This window comes from Dasypus novemcinctus, chromosome 13, assembly GCF_030445035.2.
Source record: "Dasypus novemcinctus isolate mDasNov1 chromosome 13, mDasNov1.1.hap2, whole genome shotgun sequence".
In the NCBI taxonomy this organism is placed as follows: domain Eukaryota; kingdom Metazoa; phylum Chordata; class Mammalia; order Cingulata; family Dasypodidae; genus Dasypus; species Dasypus novemcinctus.
The window spans coordinates 91,033,464-91,049,194 of NC_080685.1; the positions used below are offsets into that span (position 1 = coordinate 91,033,464).

Consider the following 15,731-nt stretch of genomic DNA (forward strand, 5'->3'; position numbering starts at 1 on the left):
CCTCTTGCCCACCCGCCCGCCCTGGCCCCCAGCTTCCAGTGCCCGTGGCTGTGCTGCTGCTGCTGTCCAAGGAGCGGCTCCTCACCTGCTGCTCCCAGAGGAGCCCCCTGCTCCTGTCTGCAGATGAGCTGGCCCTGGAGACGCAGCCTCCCGAGAAGGAAGATGCCGCCTCGATGCCCCCAAAGCTTCAGCCAAAGCCAGGTGGGGATTCTAATGAACTGGCATGGTCACAACCCCATATCGAAGCTTCCCTGCCACCCCTCTCCCCCAGAGACCTGGATCACAGGTGATAATGGCTGGAAAAGTCCCTCACTTTGGGATGGTCTTGTGAACCAAGCAACTGGAGCAACTTGGCCAAAAGAATGAGGAAGCAAGACTCCTGGCTCCAACCTCCAAAATGCCCAAGCCCGTCTGTGTGAACGTGGGCAAGTTGCTTAACCTCTCTGAGCCTTGGTTCTACCAGGACTGCGAGGTGAACAGGGACTGACCATCCCTGGGGCTGTTCCTAACAAGTGGCCGGAAGCTGGAGAAGGTGGTCCCGCATCTTGGCAGGGCTCTTCTGACTGCCAGACGCTTGCCCCGGTCCATGCTGCGGGGGGGAGCAGAAGCTGAGACTCAGCCCTGCTCTTCCCGTGTCTTCTCCAGGGCACGAGGACCTGTTCAGCTGCTGCCAAAGGAAGAACTTCAAAGGAGTCCCTTATTCCTTCTTTGCCATCCACATCACGGCTGCCCTGGTCCTGTTCATGACGGATGGAATGACGGTGAGACTCCCTCAGATAGTGCTCCTTATCGGGGGGCCCCGCTCCCCTAACTCCCTAACTCTTGCCAACTCTGGTGATGGCAAGAGAAAGAGAGGAGCATCAAGGTTCCCTCCAGACTGAAATACAGTTGATCCAAAAATCTAAACTAAATGAAAGTCCTAGGGGAGAGTGTCACAGTTCCTCCAGCTCCTGTCCCTGCCAGTTGTTTTTATTTTTGTTTATTTTTGTTAACTCGGGCGATGGGCCCATGTTACCGAGTGCAGTCTAGCCACATTTTTTAACAGGCACTTTGCTTCCTGGAATACATTACGAGCCTGGGTTCCTCCGGCCAAGGTCGTAAACAAGCTGTGGGCAGGCCTGGGGCCCAGCTCTTCATTCCACTGGTGACCTCTGTTATACCCTGCAGTACCTTTTTTCAGAACTCTCCTAGGATTAGATTAGGAGGGTTTTGAATGGCTGACTGATTAACTGATTGCCATACTGAGAAACTTAGATAACCCAGTGGAAAGTTCTCTGGCAGTAGACTTCCACCTCTCAGCACGACCTTGGACAAGTCACTTCCCCTCTGCTCTCTCATCTGTAAAATGAGATGCTTGTGCAAGGGCAGTGGGTTTCACACCTTTTTATTTTTTTTTAAAAGCTGTGGCACCCTAAAAATCTGCAGAACCCTCGTAAATAAGACATGCAGCGGAACTGTGCTCTGGTTGGCAGTGGGGGGCAGCACCTGACTGCCCAGGCCCCTCAGGGGCTCCCTCTGGAGATCCAGAGACCCCTTCCTGGAACCTCTAGGCCTCCACAGGTGCAGTTTGTAATCTGGCACCCCCGGGTTCTGTTCCCAGCTCGGGCCTGCACGTGCTGCTTGGCCCGGGACCCAAGCCCACCCTTGGCTGAGCCTCTGGGAGCAGGAGCCACCTCCACCAGGTCCCCCCCACACGTGCCGGGCTTCTCCGGGGAGGTTTCCGCCGGCTGGGCCGCAGGTGTGCTCAGCGGGGCCTGGTCTTCCACAGGGCGCGTATTCCGCCTTCGTGTACAGCTACGCGGTAGCGAAACCCCTGTCTGTGGGACACAAGGTGGCCGGTTACCTGCCCAGCCTCTTCTGGGGCTTCATCACCCTGGGCCGGCTCTTCTCCATTCCCATCTCCTCCAGAGTGAAGCCAGCTACCATGGTTTTCATCAACATGGTAAGTGGTCTCCTGTCTCCGCCCAGAGCCCCCCAGCACCGCCCCAGGCTGTTTGCTCAGGCCTGGACTCCCGCAGCAGGGCCCGAGTGTACACCGGGGAGAGGGAAAGAGATGCTGGTGAAGAAGGCATGAACATCTAGGAGGCGGATCCTACCTGGGTGACCTTGGGGAAGCCCCTTCTCTTCGGGCCTCTAATTGCGTACCCATCAGAGGAAGGGGCTGCAGGCGCGGATCCAGCTGAGGGTCTGCCGGGAGTAGGAGGGACGCGGCGCTGGCCCTGGTCCTCCTGGTTCCCATGGGGAGCCCTCTGGGCCGCAGGAAGGGGTGGGATTCGCTGGACTGCTGGTTCACTGTGTCCAGCCTGGGGCCTGGGGAGCTGCATTCTGAAGCTCTCCCAGGCGTTCTTAAGTAGCCAGGCCGGCATTTAGGAACCGTTGCCTGAGGCGATAGGTCGGCCGGAGCCGTGGGTTAAGAGTCTTGTCTCGATGTGCGTCCACCCTCCCAGCCCTGAGAAAGGGGTCCAGATACAGACCTGCCTTGGTTTGCCAGAGCAGCTATCACAAACACCACAAACTCGTTTTGGCTTAAAAACAGGAATTTGTTGGCTCACGGTTTGGAGGCAGGAAGAAGTCCGAAATCACGATTGCAGCAAGGCTTGTTTCTCAGCCTCCTGTCACATGGCAATGTCCTCAACTTTGTCTGCTCTTACTGTTTGCTGACCGGCTTCTCCCTGTGGCCTTCTCCAACTTCTGGCTTCTGGTTTCTTCTCTTCAAAAGTCTTCTAGTAGCATGGATTAAGACCCACCCTCCTTCAGTGGGGCCACACCTTGACTAAAAATAGCATCTTCAAGAGGTTCTATTCACAATGGTAAACACCCACAGGAATATGGATTACGAATATGAACATGTCTACACTGAGGTACATAACTCAATCCACCACAAGACCCCTGGAGGTCATCAGCTCCTCCAGCCTCCCACTAGGGCTTGAACTGCCTCTATAGCATCCCTTCCATGGGGTCCAGTCTCTGCTTAAACATCTCTAGTGACAGGAACTCTTCACCTTTCCAAGTAGCCCAATCCACTCTAAGAAGTAACTCCCTTGGGTTGAGTTTCTAGCGGAGAGAGGGTTGGGAAAGGTGGGGCTACAGAGCCCAAGGATGAAGAGCCCCAATAAAGGCCCTTGGGTTTGGTCTTGTGCTGGTTGATGACCTTCAAGAAATTTCAGTTCCCCTCAGGTGGGAGGGAGGAGTTGGTCGAAGCCAAACTCAAGGGGAGAGGAGACAGGGAGCCATGAGCAGGGATTTCTCTTTGCAGATATTTCTCAGGTGAGGGGAGTTTTGTTTTACAGGAGTCAGGGTGGCATGAGCCTGTTTACCAACAGAGGAGAAAAGGAAGAAGCCAGAAGAGGCGGAGCCTGGAAATGCCAGTGTCAGAGTAACGGAGTGAGGCCGGCTCTGTTAGAGGGGAAGTGAAGAGCAGGGAGCAGAGCGTGCCAAGCCCCATAAAGAGGAAGGACCCCATCCGTGAGGCTGAGGTGAAGTGATCCAGGGAAGGAGAAAGAGCCCGAAGGGCCACGAGGTGAGAAGAGTGCGGGTCTGGCGCTGACCGCAGCAGCCGTGGCCCCCCCTCAGGAGGGCAGGAGACCAGTAACTGAGAGAGAGAAGAGTTGGGATAGGAATCTGGGTTTGAGAGAATAAAGAAAATCTGAAGCATCTATGTATGTCCTGGCATAAAAACTCACCTGAAGTGCTTGTTTTTAAAAAGGAAAATCAGATTCCTGGACCCAACTCAGACAGTGAATTACAATGTCCAGGGGAGGGAACTAGGGGTCCTTTTTTTTCCCTTAACTTTTTATCACAGAAATCAATAAAGAGTACAAAATGTCCCATTTAAACTACAGTTGTACAGTTCAGTAGTATTAATTATGTTCACAATAGTATGTTTCCATCACTGATATCCATTACCCCTGTTTTTTCATCACTTCAAACAGAAACCATTAAGCTACAACTCCCTCTTTCCACCTGCCCCTGGTAATCTATAAACTACCTTCTGTCTATTAATGTGGTTCTTCTAGGTATTTCATATAAGTGAAACCATATAAGATTTGACTTTCTGTGCCTGGCTTATTTTCCTCAGCATGATGTCTTCAGGTTCAACCATGTTGCAGCAGCACCAGAATTTCATTCCTTTTTCCAGCTGAAGAATATTCTATTATATGGCTATACTACATTTTGTTTAGCCATTCATCCATTAATGGACACTTGGATGGCTTCCTCCTTGTGGCTATCGTGAATAGTAATACTGTAAACACTGGTATAGGGATACCTGTTTGAGCACAATCCATATAGTTCACAAACACCCTAGGGGATTCATATCATCAAACAAGTTTGTAACACTGTCCTAGTGCAAGTGATTCCCACATATATTAGACTCACTGTTGGTGCTCTTAATTTTTTTTTTAGGAGGTACTAGGGATTGAACCCGGGACGCTAGTCACTGAGCTACACTCGCTCCCCTGTTGGTGCTTTTAGAAAATATAGATTCCTGGGCCCCTGCCCCAGAGATTCTGGCTCAGGAGGTATGGAGAGGAGCCTGGGCATTTGAATTGTTTTGCAAGCATTTCAGCGGTCTTGGGTGTACAACCTGTTTGGGATCTATAGTTGAGCAGCCCTGAGCAAGCCTCCCTGATGCTGCAGCTGGCAAAGCAACGGCCCCATTCGCACTGTAACCACTTCCAAGCAGCCCTCTGTTTTCATTGAACAGGCACCCCTTTCTCAACATTCTCCTGGGTTTTACCAACCACTTACTGACTTCATGAGGACACAGGGTGCCAATTTCTATAAGACATGGTGCTTACGGTCTACTAGAGGAGAGAAGATGGGTGCTCAGATCTCTTTAATACAAGGCAGAATATCCAAAGTATTAGAAGAGTGAAACTTACCAAGTGTGGGAGGCCCCAAAAGGGAGTAGAATTATTTCCATTTCCATCTTGGTCAATCTTGGTAGGCATCATGGAGGAAGAGGAAAAGTTGAAGAGTCTGAAGGTGGAGAGAAATTTCTAGTAGGTAAAGATGGCTGAGAGATGGGAACAAGGAGGTGCAGTTGGGGAAGAGTCCTGGCAACGGGAGCACAAGAGCAAACGTAGAGAGGCCAGCCTCGTCAAAGAAAACACGGAGCCAATCGGCTTGGCGTATGCCTTGAACGCCAAAGTTTGGACTTTAATCAGCCAGCAGTTAGGAGCAGGCCTGCCCCTAACATTGTAAGGCCTGGAATGAGACTACAAAATGGAGGCACACATACCATATGTGTAAATATTTTAAATGTACAAATCAAAGTAACTTTTAAATAAAATGCCTTTTATCTTCCTGCCTTGACAAATATACCTTCATAACGACCTGGAAAGCCAGGTTAGAGTTTAAAATTCTCAATCCTTGGTTCTGTCTGGAATATGGCAGATGCAGTGAGCCCCTGTCCTCGACCTGCCCCCCTGCTCTTTCCACCCAGCCGTGGCCCATACCACAGGAGCCCGGGGCACACGTGTGGACACCTCGGCCTGCGGGCCAGATAGCCAGCCTCAGGCCATCTCCCAGGCCTCAGCGTGCACACACCAGTGATGTGGTCGGCCCTCAGGATGCCAACTCAGAGCCAGCAGAGCAGGAATTCTGGCATTCCAGAGCCCTGGTGCATGGTGCAGGAGGCGACAGAGTCCCGGGGATTCCTTACCGAATGTGGAGGGGCACAGAGCGAGGCCTGCTAAAGCTCGGGCCCAGGACAGGAGCCTCCCTTCCCAGGTCTGAGGGCATGAGAAGATTGCTCATTGAAGCAGTGGTGAAGGATGCCCAGCAGGAGAGAGGACCGTCAGGCGGCCTAGGAAATTAATCAGGCAGTGCCAGACAGGTTGATCAGAGAGGAGGAGGAAGTGGAAGGCCAAGCTTCTGGTTAGGTGAGAGGTAAACGTCAAGGAGGTGGAGGGAGGGGTGAAAGGTGAGAAGGCTGTGGTCCAGGGAGGCTATTGGAAGAGGTGGTTCCAAGTATCTTGCCAAGAACCATGTAGAAATGCCAACTCTCTTCTTTTAGCTTTGGTGACAGATGACTGCATATGCTCACGGTAGCGGGGGAGAGCGGCACAGGGAGGGATGTGCCCCTGGGACATTGTGACTGTAAAGTGGGTGACATGATGGCGAAAGAGCGCGCCAGTCAGGGTTCTTGACTGTCAGCAACAGAGGTGGAATTCAGCTAACTTAGTCAGAAAATAATTATTAGAAGGCAGTTGTGTAGTCCGTAGACTTGGTAGGAAGGCTGAAGTAGCAGACTCGGAAAACAGCCAGCAGTCAAAGGAAGTGGCAACACTGCCAAGGCTATGCCTAAGAAATGATGTGATAGGAAGGGCTCGGTTGCCCCTTGGCCCCTGGCCTGACGCCTCTGAGCTCTCAGCACCACTGCTGTGAACAATCCCTCCGTTGTGCCGTTGTTTCATTCCCTCTAGAGCCAAAGTCCCAGGCAGGTGCGTCCAATTGGTTTAGCTGAGGCCACACGGCCATAGCTTAAATGCACTTGCCGTGGGTGGGAAGAGTTGTTTGCGGCTTGGGCCTCCTCCTCCAAGACGTCCAGGCATGAGCGGTCCCTTAAAAGTAGAAAGTGTGTCTTTAAGAAAGGTAGTTGCTTCCAGTAGAGAGTTAGTTGGTAGATGAATGTCTGCTCCAGGATTATAGAACAATTCTCAGCAACCATCCACAGTGCACTCCCCGAAAAACGATGGCAGGAAATGGGGCCAAAGGAATAACCATGGAAGTTGGGTTCTAAAGACATTGGGACAAGCAGAAAAGTGTTCCTGAAGTTGATGAATGGTGGCTGTGACAACCCAGAGCAGGTGGGAGTACCTGGGTTAGAATTTCAGTGAAGAAATGATAGAGAGTAATGGTGGAGGAGGCAACACTGGAGAGCAAGCCGTGGGTCCCGGGGGTCAGGGGAGAGCCTTCCTCAGGAGGGCGGCGAGGAGAGGGACGCCACCAGGAGGGGCAGCGGGAGGTGGTGCAGGAAGCCAGGATGGGAAAGACGGGGCAGAGAAATGTGCCTGGGACAGGGCCACGGCTGAAGGGGCTGAGCTGGGCAGGGCAGAGGGCACGTGTGCCCTGGCACAGAGCCAGAGAAAGGTGAGTCGGTGGGTAGGCGGGGAAGAGGCTGAGACAGACGGCGTCACCTGGCTGGGGCAGGGGGCTCACTGAGCGGGAAGAGAGCTGGTTGGTAGAGCTCATAATCTGCCACGGGCATTCTCAGTCTTCTGTCACCAAGGCTAAAATAAGAGAGTTAGGGGTTTTTAAACTTCACCAAATCTGCATGTTCTCGCTGGGTGACTGTCTTCGAGGCTTGCCTGGACATGTGTGTGGTCTCTAAATGGAGGAGAGGAGCAGGGGTGGCGTCTGCAGAGTGCTGGTGTGGCCCCAGGCTCGGGACGCCGCTCACAGGCAGAGACTGAGGCTCAGGGCCCGCCGTGCCCGCGAAGAGCAGAGGGCTGAGAGCATTTAGAGGGCACCGCTAGTGCAGGGACCCTGGGTGGGAGCGGGCTGGGCTGGAGCGTGGGGGGCAGGCTCAGGGGCGGGGGAAGCACAGAGAGGTGCTGAGGCTGGGCAGCAGATGCAGCCTGGGTGCTGTAGGGCTTCATGAAAAGCCAGGTTTGGAGTTTACTCTAAGCGGATCGGAAGCCCCCAGAAGGTGTTAAGCAGGGACAGGACATGATCTGCTCTGCATTTTAAAAGCTCTCTCTAGTTACTAGCTGGAAGAATGGATTGTAGAAGGTCAAGAGTAAGAGCAGGGAGACCAATGAATGGCTACTATTGCAATTCAGGCATGAGGTGGTGGTAGCTTGGATGAGGGTGGTCAGGATGGATTTAGAGAGAAATACAAAGACTCTAATAGGGTTTTCTTTTCTTATTTTGTGGTACTTTTGTTACAATTGATGAGACTATTATACTATTAACTGTAGTCCATAGTTTACATTAGGGTTCACTGTTTGTGCTAGGCAGTTCTATGGTTTTTTCATATTTTTTTTTCTTGTAACATATATATAACCTAAAATTTACCATCTTAACCACTTCTTTTTTTTTCAATTTATTTGATTTATTTATTTCTCTCCCTTTCCCCACCCCTCCCCTGTTGTCTGCTTTCTGTGTCCATTCGCTGTCTGTTCTTCTGTGTCTGCTTGCATTCTCGGAGGCAGCAGGAATTTGTGTCTCTTTTTGTGTTGCATCATCTTGCTGCATCAGCTCTCTGTGTGTACAGCACAATTCCTGGGCAGTCTGCTTTTTTGTGCGGGATGGCTGTCCTTGCAGGGTACACTCCTTGTGCATGTGGCTCCCCTATGCAGGGGACACCCTTGTGTGGCACGGCACTCCTTGTACACGGCAGCACTCGGCGTAGGCCAGCTTACTGCATGGGCCCGGAGGCCCTGGGTGCAAACCCTGGATCTCCTGTATGGTAGGTGGACGCTCGATCAGTTGAGCCACATCCGCTTCCCTATTTTAGCCACTTTCAAATATACAATTCACTGGTATTCTATCTACAGTGTTGTGCTACTATCATCACTACCTCCTTTATCACTACCATCTGTTTTCCTTCACCACAGAAACTCTGCAACAATTAAGCATTAACTCCCCATTCCCCATCTGTATTAGTCAGCCAACAGGGTGCTGATGCAAAATACCAGAAATTGCTTGGTTTTTATAAAGGGTATTTATTTGGGGTAGGAGCTTACAGATACCAGCCCATAAAGCATAAGTTACTTCCCTCACCAAAGTCTGTTGCCATGTGTTGGAGCAAGATGGCTGCCCACGTCTGCAAGGGTTCAGGCTTCCTGGGTTCCTCTGGACTCAGCTTCTGTTCTCTCCACAAGGGCAGTTGTAGACTATGAGGCTCTCTAGGCTTTGCCTCTCTCCACAAGGTCGACAGTAGACTATCAGGCAAACGGCTCTGTTTCTCTCCCTGGTTGGTTTTTATAAAAGGAGCTCCAGCTTCAGCATCAAACTCCAACATCAAAACTCCAACATCAGAAACCCTCAACTCTGTTCTTCGCCATGCCTTTTATCTGTGAGTCCCCACCCACCAAGGGGTGGGGCCTCAACACCCTAATCATAAGTCAATCATGCCCAGGTACAGATCAGATTACAAGCATGTTTTCTGCCATCTCAATTTTTTATCTGTAAGGTGGAGAGAGGTGAGCATTGAATCAGCTCTGATCTCTTGCACACCTTCTAGCACTATAATCTTATATTTTCTATAAACAGATGTGCTCACTCAGGAAATGTTTGCCTTAAAGCTGTGTGCATCTAAAGAAGATCCTCATCTCCTGAAGCAGTCAGGAAAGCTCACACCTCAGTACTAGGATTAATTCTTCTCTAAAGGTTCACATATTCCAGAGCCCCTTTGTTTATGTTACTGCACCACCACCCTTTAGTGAAGCTTTTGTAACTATTCCCATTTTGCAAATAAGAAAACTAAGGATCAGAAAGCTCAACTACTTTGAGGCCCCACATCTGGTAGAAAGCAGAGCTGGGATTTACACCTGGGGGCCTTCTGACTCCAAATCTTGTGCTCCTTGGGGTTTCTTCCCAGGAGAGCTTTGCATGGAAAGTATTCAATATTGAGATAAAAAATAAAATAAAAAATAAACAATTTCAAAGAACTTAGAAATAGGGTTATTTTAACAAAAACATGCCCTGTGACAGAGACCCTTACTGAATTAGAAAGATCACTAATCTCTTTAGCCATCACATAGCTCCTAACCTTAGATTAGAATCTGCCCGTGAGAATCTGAGACAAATCTGGGAGGAAGCCAAGCTGCTTGCCACAGCCACTGACCCCTCTCCCTGTGAGGTGTGTTTGGATTGCCAGAAGGTAAGGACACTGCAGCCATCACCCTCCTTTCCTGCTACCCAGCACTTGCTCTCTGGGAACTCTTGGCCCTGGTGAACTAAGCGCTTTTAGGGAAAGAGAAGTAGCTCTGTCACAGAGAAGTAGAGGACTCTCATAAGAGCCTGGCCAGCAGAGCAGGGAGAGCCGATGTCTGGATGGAATTACCCGTGCTTACAGACAGAACTTGGGGACAGGCAGTCCCAAGGCTTAGTTCGTGTATATGATAGGTCATCTGGGAAGCAGATGTGGCTCAACAGATAGAGCGTCCGCCTACCATATAGGAGGTCCAAGGGTTCAACACCCAGGGCCTCCTGGCTTGTGTGGTGAGCTGGCCCATGCGCAGTGCTTCTGTGTACAAGGAGTGCTGTACCACGCAGGAATGTCCCTGTGTAAGGAGTGGCCCCTGTGTAAGGGTGCCCCTGCGCAAGAGTGGCTCCTGCTGAAGGAGAGCCACCCCGTGCGACACCACAGCCCTCCCAGGAGTGGCGCTGCACACACGGAGAGCTGACTCAGCAAGATGACACAACAACAACAACAGAAAGAGACACAGATTCCTGGTGCCGCTGACAAGAACACAAGCGGACACAGAACACACAGCAAATGGACACAGAGAGCAGACAACCGTGGGGGTGGGGGATAAATAAATAAATCTTAAAAAAAAAAAAGATAGGTCATCTGCGCAGAGTCTAGGTGGGGCTCGCCTCCCTGTGCTGCCTAATGGTCTCAGGGCTCCTCCCATAGATGCCGGGATAGGAAAGTTGCAGTTCCCAAATGTACCACAAGGTGGCGCATTGGCGCTGCAGCCCTGCTGGGACCAGAGAGGAAGCTTCCCAAGCCTGCAGGCTTTTTCAGTCTCCTGCTCTTTCCTTTTCCTTAATGCATTCCCGACTTTTCCCAATTTCTAATCACCTCCATCTCTGCTGTGACAGGTTGGTGTGGTGATGACATTCCTGGTGCTTCTCATTTTCGCCTACAACATGGTCTTCCTGTTTGTGGGGACCGCGAGCCTGGGGCTGTTCCTCAGTAGCACCTTCCCCAGCATGCTAGCGTACACCGAGGACATCCTCCAGTACAAAGGTGAGTGAGTGTCCAGGCACTAAGAGCAAGGAGCATTCCGCTTTGGCTCGGTGCCACTTCCTGCCCCAAGCCCCGCCTTTCTGTGATTTCTAGGTCAGCGCCACCTTCCAGTTAAGAAATCAATACCCCAGCTTCTCAGACAAAGGAGGGCTCCCTCCTGACTTTGGTGGGAACAGGTTCACAAACAGAGCCACGTGGCTCTCTTCATTCAAAATTATACCTGTGTCCATGTGATTTCAGGCCACAGAGAAGCAGTAAGATTTTCCTTTCCATTTTTTCCCCCCAGAATAATGTCTACTGGTCTATAGCTGACACTTTGTGCAACATGCATTCCAAGTTCAAAAGAAAGGCCAAGGAAAAGTTACGGCATAGGAAAGGGGCTTTAGGATTCAGTTATCAGTAAGCGTACTTCCTGGCTTTGTTTTTATGGACGTTTGAATCGTAGAGGCTTAGGACTGACTCCGCACCCCGTGTGGGGTTGTGACACAGCTCCCTTGGTGTGAGAAACCTCTCATTCTCTCGACTAATCTCTCGCTCCTCCCCTAGCCTTCCAAGGGCAGATGGCAGAGATCTTTTTTGAAAAATAAGTTAATTAAAATTAATTATGTGTTGAGCATCGAATGTTATCCTTAGAAGTAAACAGAGACGCCCTAAAGTGTTGGGCAAGCAGCAGGAAGATGAGCAATTTCTTCAGAGAAGTGGGGGAAACTGATGTGTAAGGGAGGGTTGGGGCAATCAGAGCTACACCCAACTCTCAGTTATCCACAGTAATGGGAGATAAGGATAGCTTGGCTCTTTGAAATCCAAGGATAAACCCCAAATAATTTTGGCACACGTGGTGGATTGAATTGTGCACCCCAGTTTGGACACATTCTTGGTCTTGGTTTGCATGCCGGTGGGTGTGGACCATTGTAAATAAGATCTCTTCACTGAAGGTGTGGCCCTGCTGAATCAGGTTGAGCTTTAATCGAGGTCACTGGTATCTTTTATAAGCACAGTGAAAGTCAGGTGGAGAGAGAAGCCATGGTTAGGAGCCAGAAACTGGAAGTCAACGGAACCTAAAAGAGAAAGGAGAAGACACTGCCAAGTGCATTGTCTTGTGATGGAAAAGCCATGAAACAAGGATCTCTGGAAGCCAACCCCAGAAAGCACAGTCTTCTGGGAAAAGCATGATCTTATTGACACCTCAATTTTGGACTTCTCCTGGCTTCAAAACTATAGCAAATAAATTCCCATTGTTTCACTAACCCATTGTATGGTATTTGTTTTAGCAGCAAGGAAACTAAAATAGATTTTGGCACCAGAAAGTGGGCTGCTGCTATTACAAAGATCTAAAAATGTGGAAACAACTTTGGAATTGGATAATGGGTAGAGGCTGGAAGAATTGTGAGGTGCTTGATAGAAAAAGCCTATTTTTGAGAGACTATTGGTGGAAATATGGATGTTAAAGGTACTTCTCATGAGGCCTCAGACGGAAATGCATGTGTTTTTAGAAATCGGAAGAAAGGTGATCCTTGTTCTAAGTAGCAGTGAACTTGGCAAAACTGTGTTCTGATGCTCAAATGAAAATAGAACTTGAAAGCGATGAACTTGGATATTTAGCTGAGGAACTTTCCAAGCTAAGAGCAGAAGGTCCAGCCTGGCGTTTCCCTGCAGCTTATAGTACAATCCAAGAGGAAAGGGATAAGCTGAGAACCAAGTTCTTAAGCACAAAGAAATCAAAAATTGATGGTTTGGAACATTCAGAACCTATCCAGATAGTATGGTCTAAACTAGGGCCAGAAGTCTCTCTCAGGGACCGCCTTAAGCTTTTGGGAAGTGGGCCCCGCGAGGACAGGGCTCCGTGCAGGGCTTTAAGTGAACAACCCTTTGCTACAGAAGTCATGGCTGAACATAGATCCAATCAGCCATTTCAGTGGAAGTGAGGATTGCAAATGCAGTTATTCAGAGAGGATTTGTGGAAAGTTCTATTATCTAATGGTTAAGACCCATTGGAACTGTAGGCAAAGCTGATAAGGTTTTTGCAAACTTTGTATGAGCAGAACCACTGCCAGCATGGACTGAAAGGGACAGAGAAGGGACAAATTGAAGGAAGAAAGACCTCAAGGGAAGACCCCTGAAAGCAAAGATCTGGACCAGGAAGATCCTCTTGGGCCAAGAGAGCAAGCCCACCTACATGTGTGGAAAGGATGGGTCTGCCCCGGCACTTGGAAGGGGTGAGCCTTGCACCCCATTGTTTCGGGAGAGCACCACCACCCAAATGCACAGAGATGGTGGAGTCTGTGTCTGGCATTCATTGGGAGCCTGGTTGTCCTCGCAATGCTCAGTGAGGGTAGGACCTGTGCCCCAGCATTCACAGAGGGGCTGGCCACCATTTTGATACTTGGAGAACATGGGGTCTTCACCCCAGTGTTTGGGGAAAGCATGGCCATTGGGCAAACTCTTGGAAGGGGTGGAGTTGCAGGTCCGCCAGGCTCAGAGGACAACACATGAATCCGTGGGTGATTCTCAGACCTTGTAATCTAATGGGAGTTAGACCCAGTAGGTTTCGGAATTCTTTGGGATGTTTGACTCCTGTTTTCCTTCCAGTTTCTTCCTTCTGGAATGGGAATGTCCTACCATTGTATACTGGAAGCCGACAACTTGTTTTCTGGGTATCATAGGTCCACAGATAAGGGGTATTTTGCCCTAGGATGGACCACACCCATAATCAATTTTGGTGAGACTTGGTACTTAGCATGGTTGTTGAAACGACTTAAGGTTTGGGGGGGTGTTGCAATGGAATGAAAGTACTCTGTGTATGGGAAGAACATGTCTTCTTGGGGTCCAGAAGGCAGATTGTGGTGGATTGAACTGTGTACCCAGTTTGGGAATGTTCTTTGTGTTGATCTGTATTTTGGTAGATGTGAACCCTCTGAAAATAAGATCACTTAAAAATATTACTTCAGGAAACGGACTTGGCCCAGTGGTTAGGGCGTCCGTCTACCACATGGGAGGTCCGAGGTTCAAACCCCGGGCCTCCTTGACCCGTGTGGAGCTGGCCATGCGCAGCCCTGATGCGCGCAAGGAGTGCCGTGCCACGCAGGGGTGTCCCCACATAGGGGAACCCCATGCACAAGGAGTGCGCCCCGTAAGGAGAGCCGCCCAGCGCGAAAGAAAGTGCAGCCTGCCTAAGAATGGCACCACCCACACGGAGAGCTGACACAACAAGGTGACGCAACAAAAAAGAGACACAGATTCCCATGCCACTGACAACAACAGAAGTGGACAAAGAAGAAAACGCAGCAAACAGACACAGAGAACAGACAACCGGGGCGGGGGGGTGGGGATAAATAAATAAATAAATCTTTAAAAAAATATATTACTTTAGGGAGAGGATGTTGCTCAAGCAGTTGAGCATCTGCCTCTCACATGGGAGGTCCCAGGTTCGGTTCCCAGTGCTGCCTGAAAAAAAAAAACAAACAAAAAAACCAACTGAGGGAAGCTGATGTGCCTCAGTGCTTGAGCGCCAGTTCCCCCGCGCACACACACACACCTCCTGGGTTCAATTCTTGGCCCCCGGTACCTCAAAAAAGTAAAAATAAAATATTAGTTCAATTAAGGTGCGGCCCAACTGCATCAGGTTGGGCTTTAATCAGATCACTGGAATCCTTCATAGGCAGAGTGAAAGTCAGAGGGAGGGAAAAGCCCCGGGAGCAGCCAGAAGCTGGAGGCCTGTGGAGTCTGGAAGGGAAAGAAGACGCTGCCACGTGCATTGCTATGTGACAGAAAGCCAAGGACCAAGAACCTCTCACAGGGAAACGGACTTTGGCCCAGTGGTTAGGGCGTCCGTCTACCATATGGGAGGTCCGCGGTTCAAGCCCCGGGCCTCCTTGACCCGTGTGGAGCTGGCCATGCGCAGTGCTGATGCGCGCAAGGAGTGCCCTGCCACGCAGGGGTGTCCCCCGCGTAGGGGAGCCCCACGCGCAAGGAGTGCGCCCCGTGAGGAGAGCCGCCCAGCGTGAAAAGAAAGAGCAGCCTGCCCAGGAATGGCGCCGCCCACACTTCCCGTGCCGCTGACGACAACAGAAGCGGACAAAGAAACAAGACGCAGCAAATACACACAGAAAACAGACAACCAGGGGAGGGGGGGGAATTAAATAAATAAATAAATCTTTTAAAAAAAAAAAAAAAAAAGAACCTCTCACAGCCAACCCCAGAATGCCACAGTGTTCTGGAAGAAAGCATTGCCTCGTTGAAGCCTCAATTTTGGACTTCTCCTAGTCTCAAAACTGCGAGCCAATAAATTCCCATTGTGTAATCTAACCCATTGTACGGTATTTGCTTTAGCAGCTAGGAAACTAAAATAGCACATAACATCCTTATTGGTCATTAAGAATCAAAAATGTTCAACAATAAACATGCAATTTTTTGTTTTGTTTCAAAGTGGAATTTTTTTTTTTAATTATAAAAGAACTGCTCAGGGAAGCGGCTGTGGCTCCCGCGCTTGGGCTTCCGTCTACCATGTGGGAGGCCCCAGGTTCGATTTCTGGGCTTCCTGGTGAAGGCAAGCTGGCCTGCGCCACAGAGGGCTGGTGCAGCAAGATGACACAACAAAGGGAGATGCAAGGACAGGCAGTGAGAGACACAGCAGACCAGGGAGCTGAGGTGGCTCAAGCAATTGAGTGCCTCTCTCCCACACCGGAGGTCCCAGGATCAGTTCCCGGTGCCTCAAGAGAGAAAAGATGAGAAGAAGAAAAAAAAGAAAAACAAGCAGACACAGAAGAACGCACAGCAAATGGACACACAGCGCAGACAGCGAGCA

General features: G+C 50.2%; 1 protein-coding gene across 2 annotated transcripts in view; it reads left to right on the forward strand.

Moving 5' to 3' along the window:
• Positions 1–15,731, forward strand: part of MFSD4A (major facilitator superfamily domain containing 4A) — a 44,673-nt gene that overhangs the window by 13,452 nt on the left and 15,490 nt on the right. For both annotated transcript variants that reach the window (XR_002793234.3, XM_004473452.5), the window contains exons 4-7: positions 33–201; positions 646–761; positions 1,769–1,942; positions 10,780–10,927. Coding sequence is in view for 1 of the 2 variants with exons in the window: in XM_004473452.5 (XP_004473509.1) it covers positions 33–201; positions 646–761; positions 1,769–1,942; positions 10,780–10,927 (607 nt within the window). In the remaining variant the exon portion in view is untranslated. The remainder of the gene's footprint in view (positions 1–32; positions 202–645; positions 762–1,768; positions 1,943–10,779; positions 10,928–15,731) is intronic.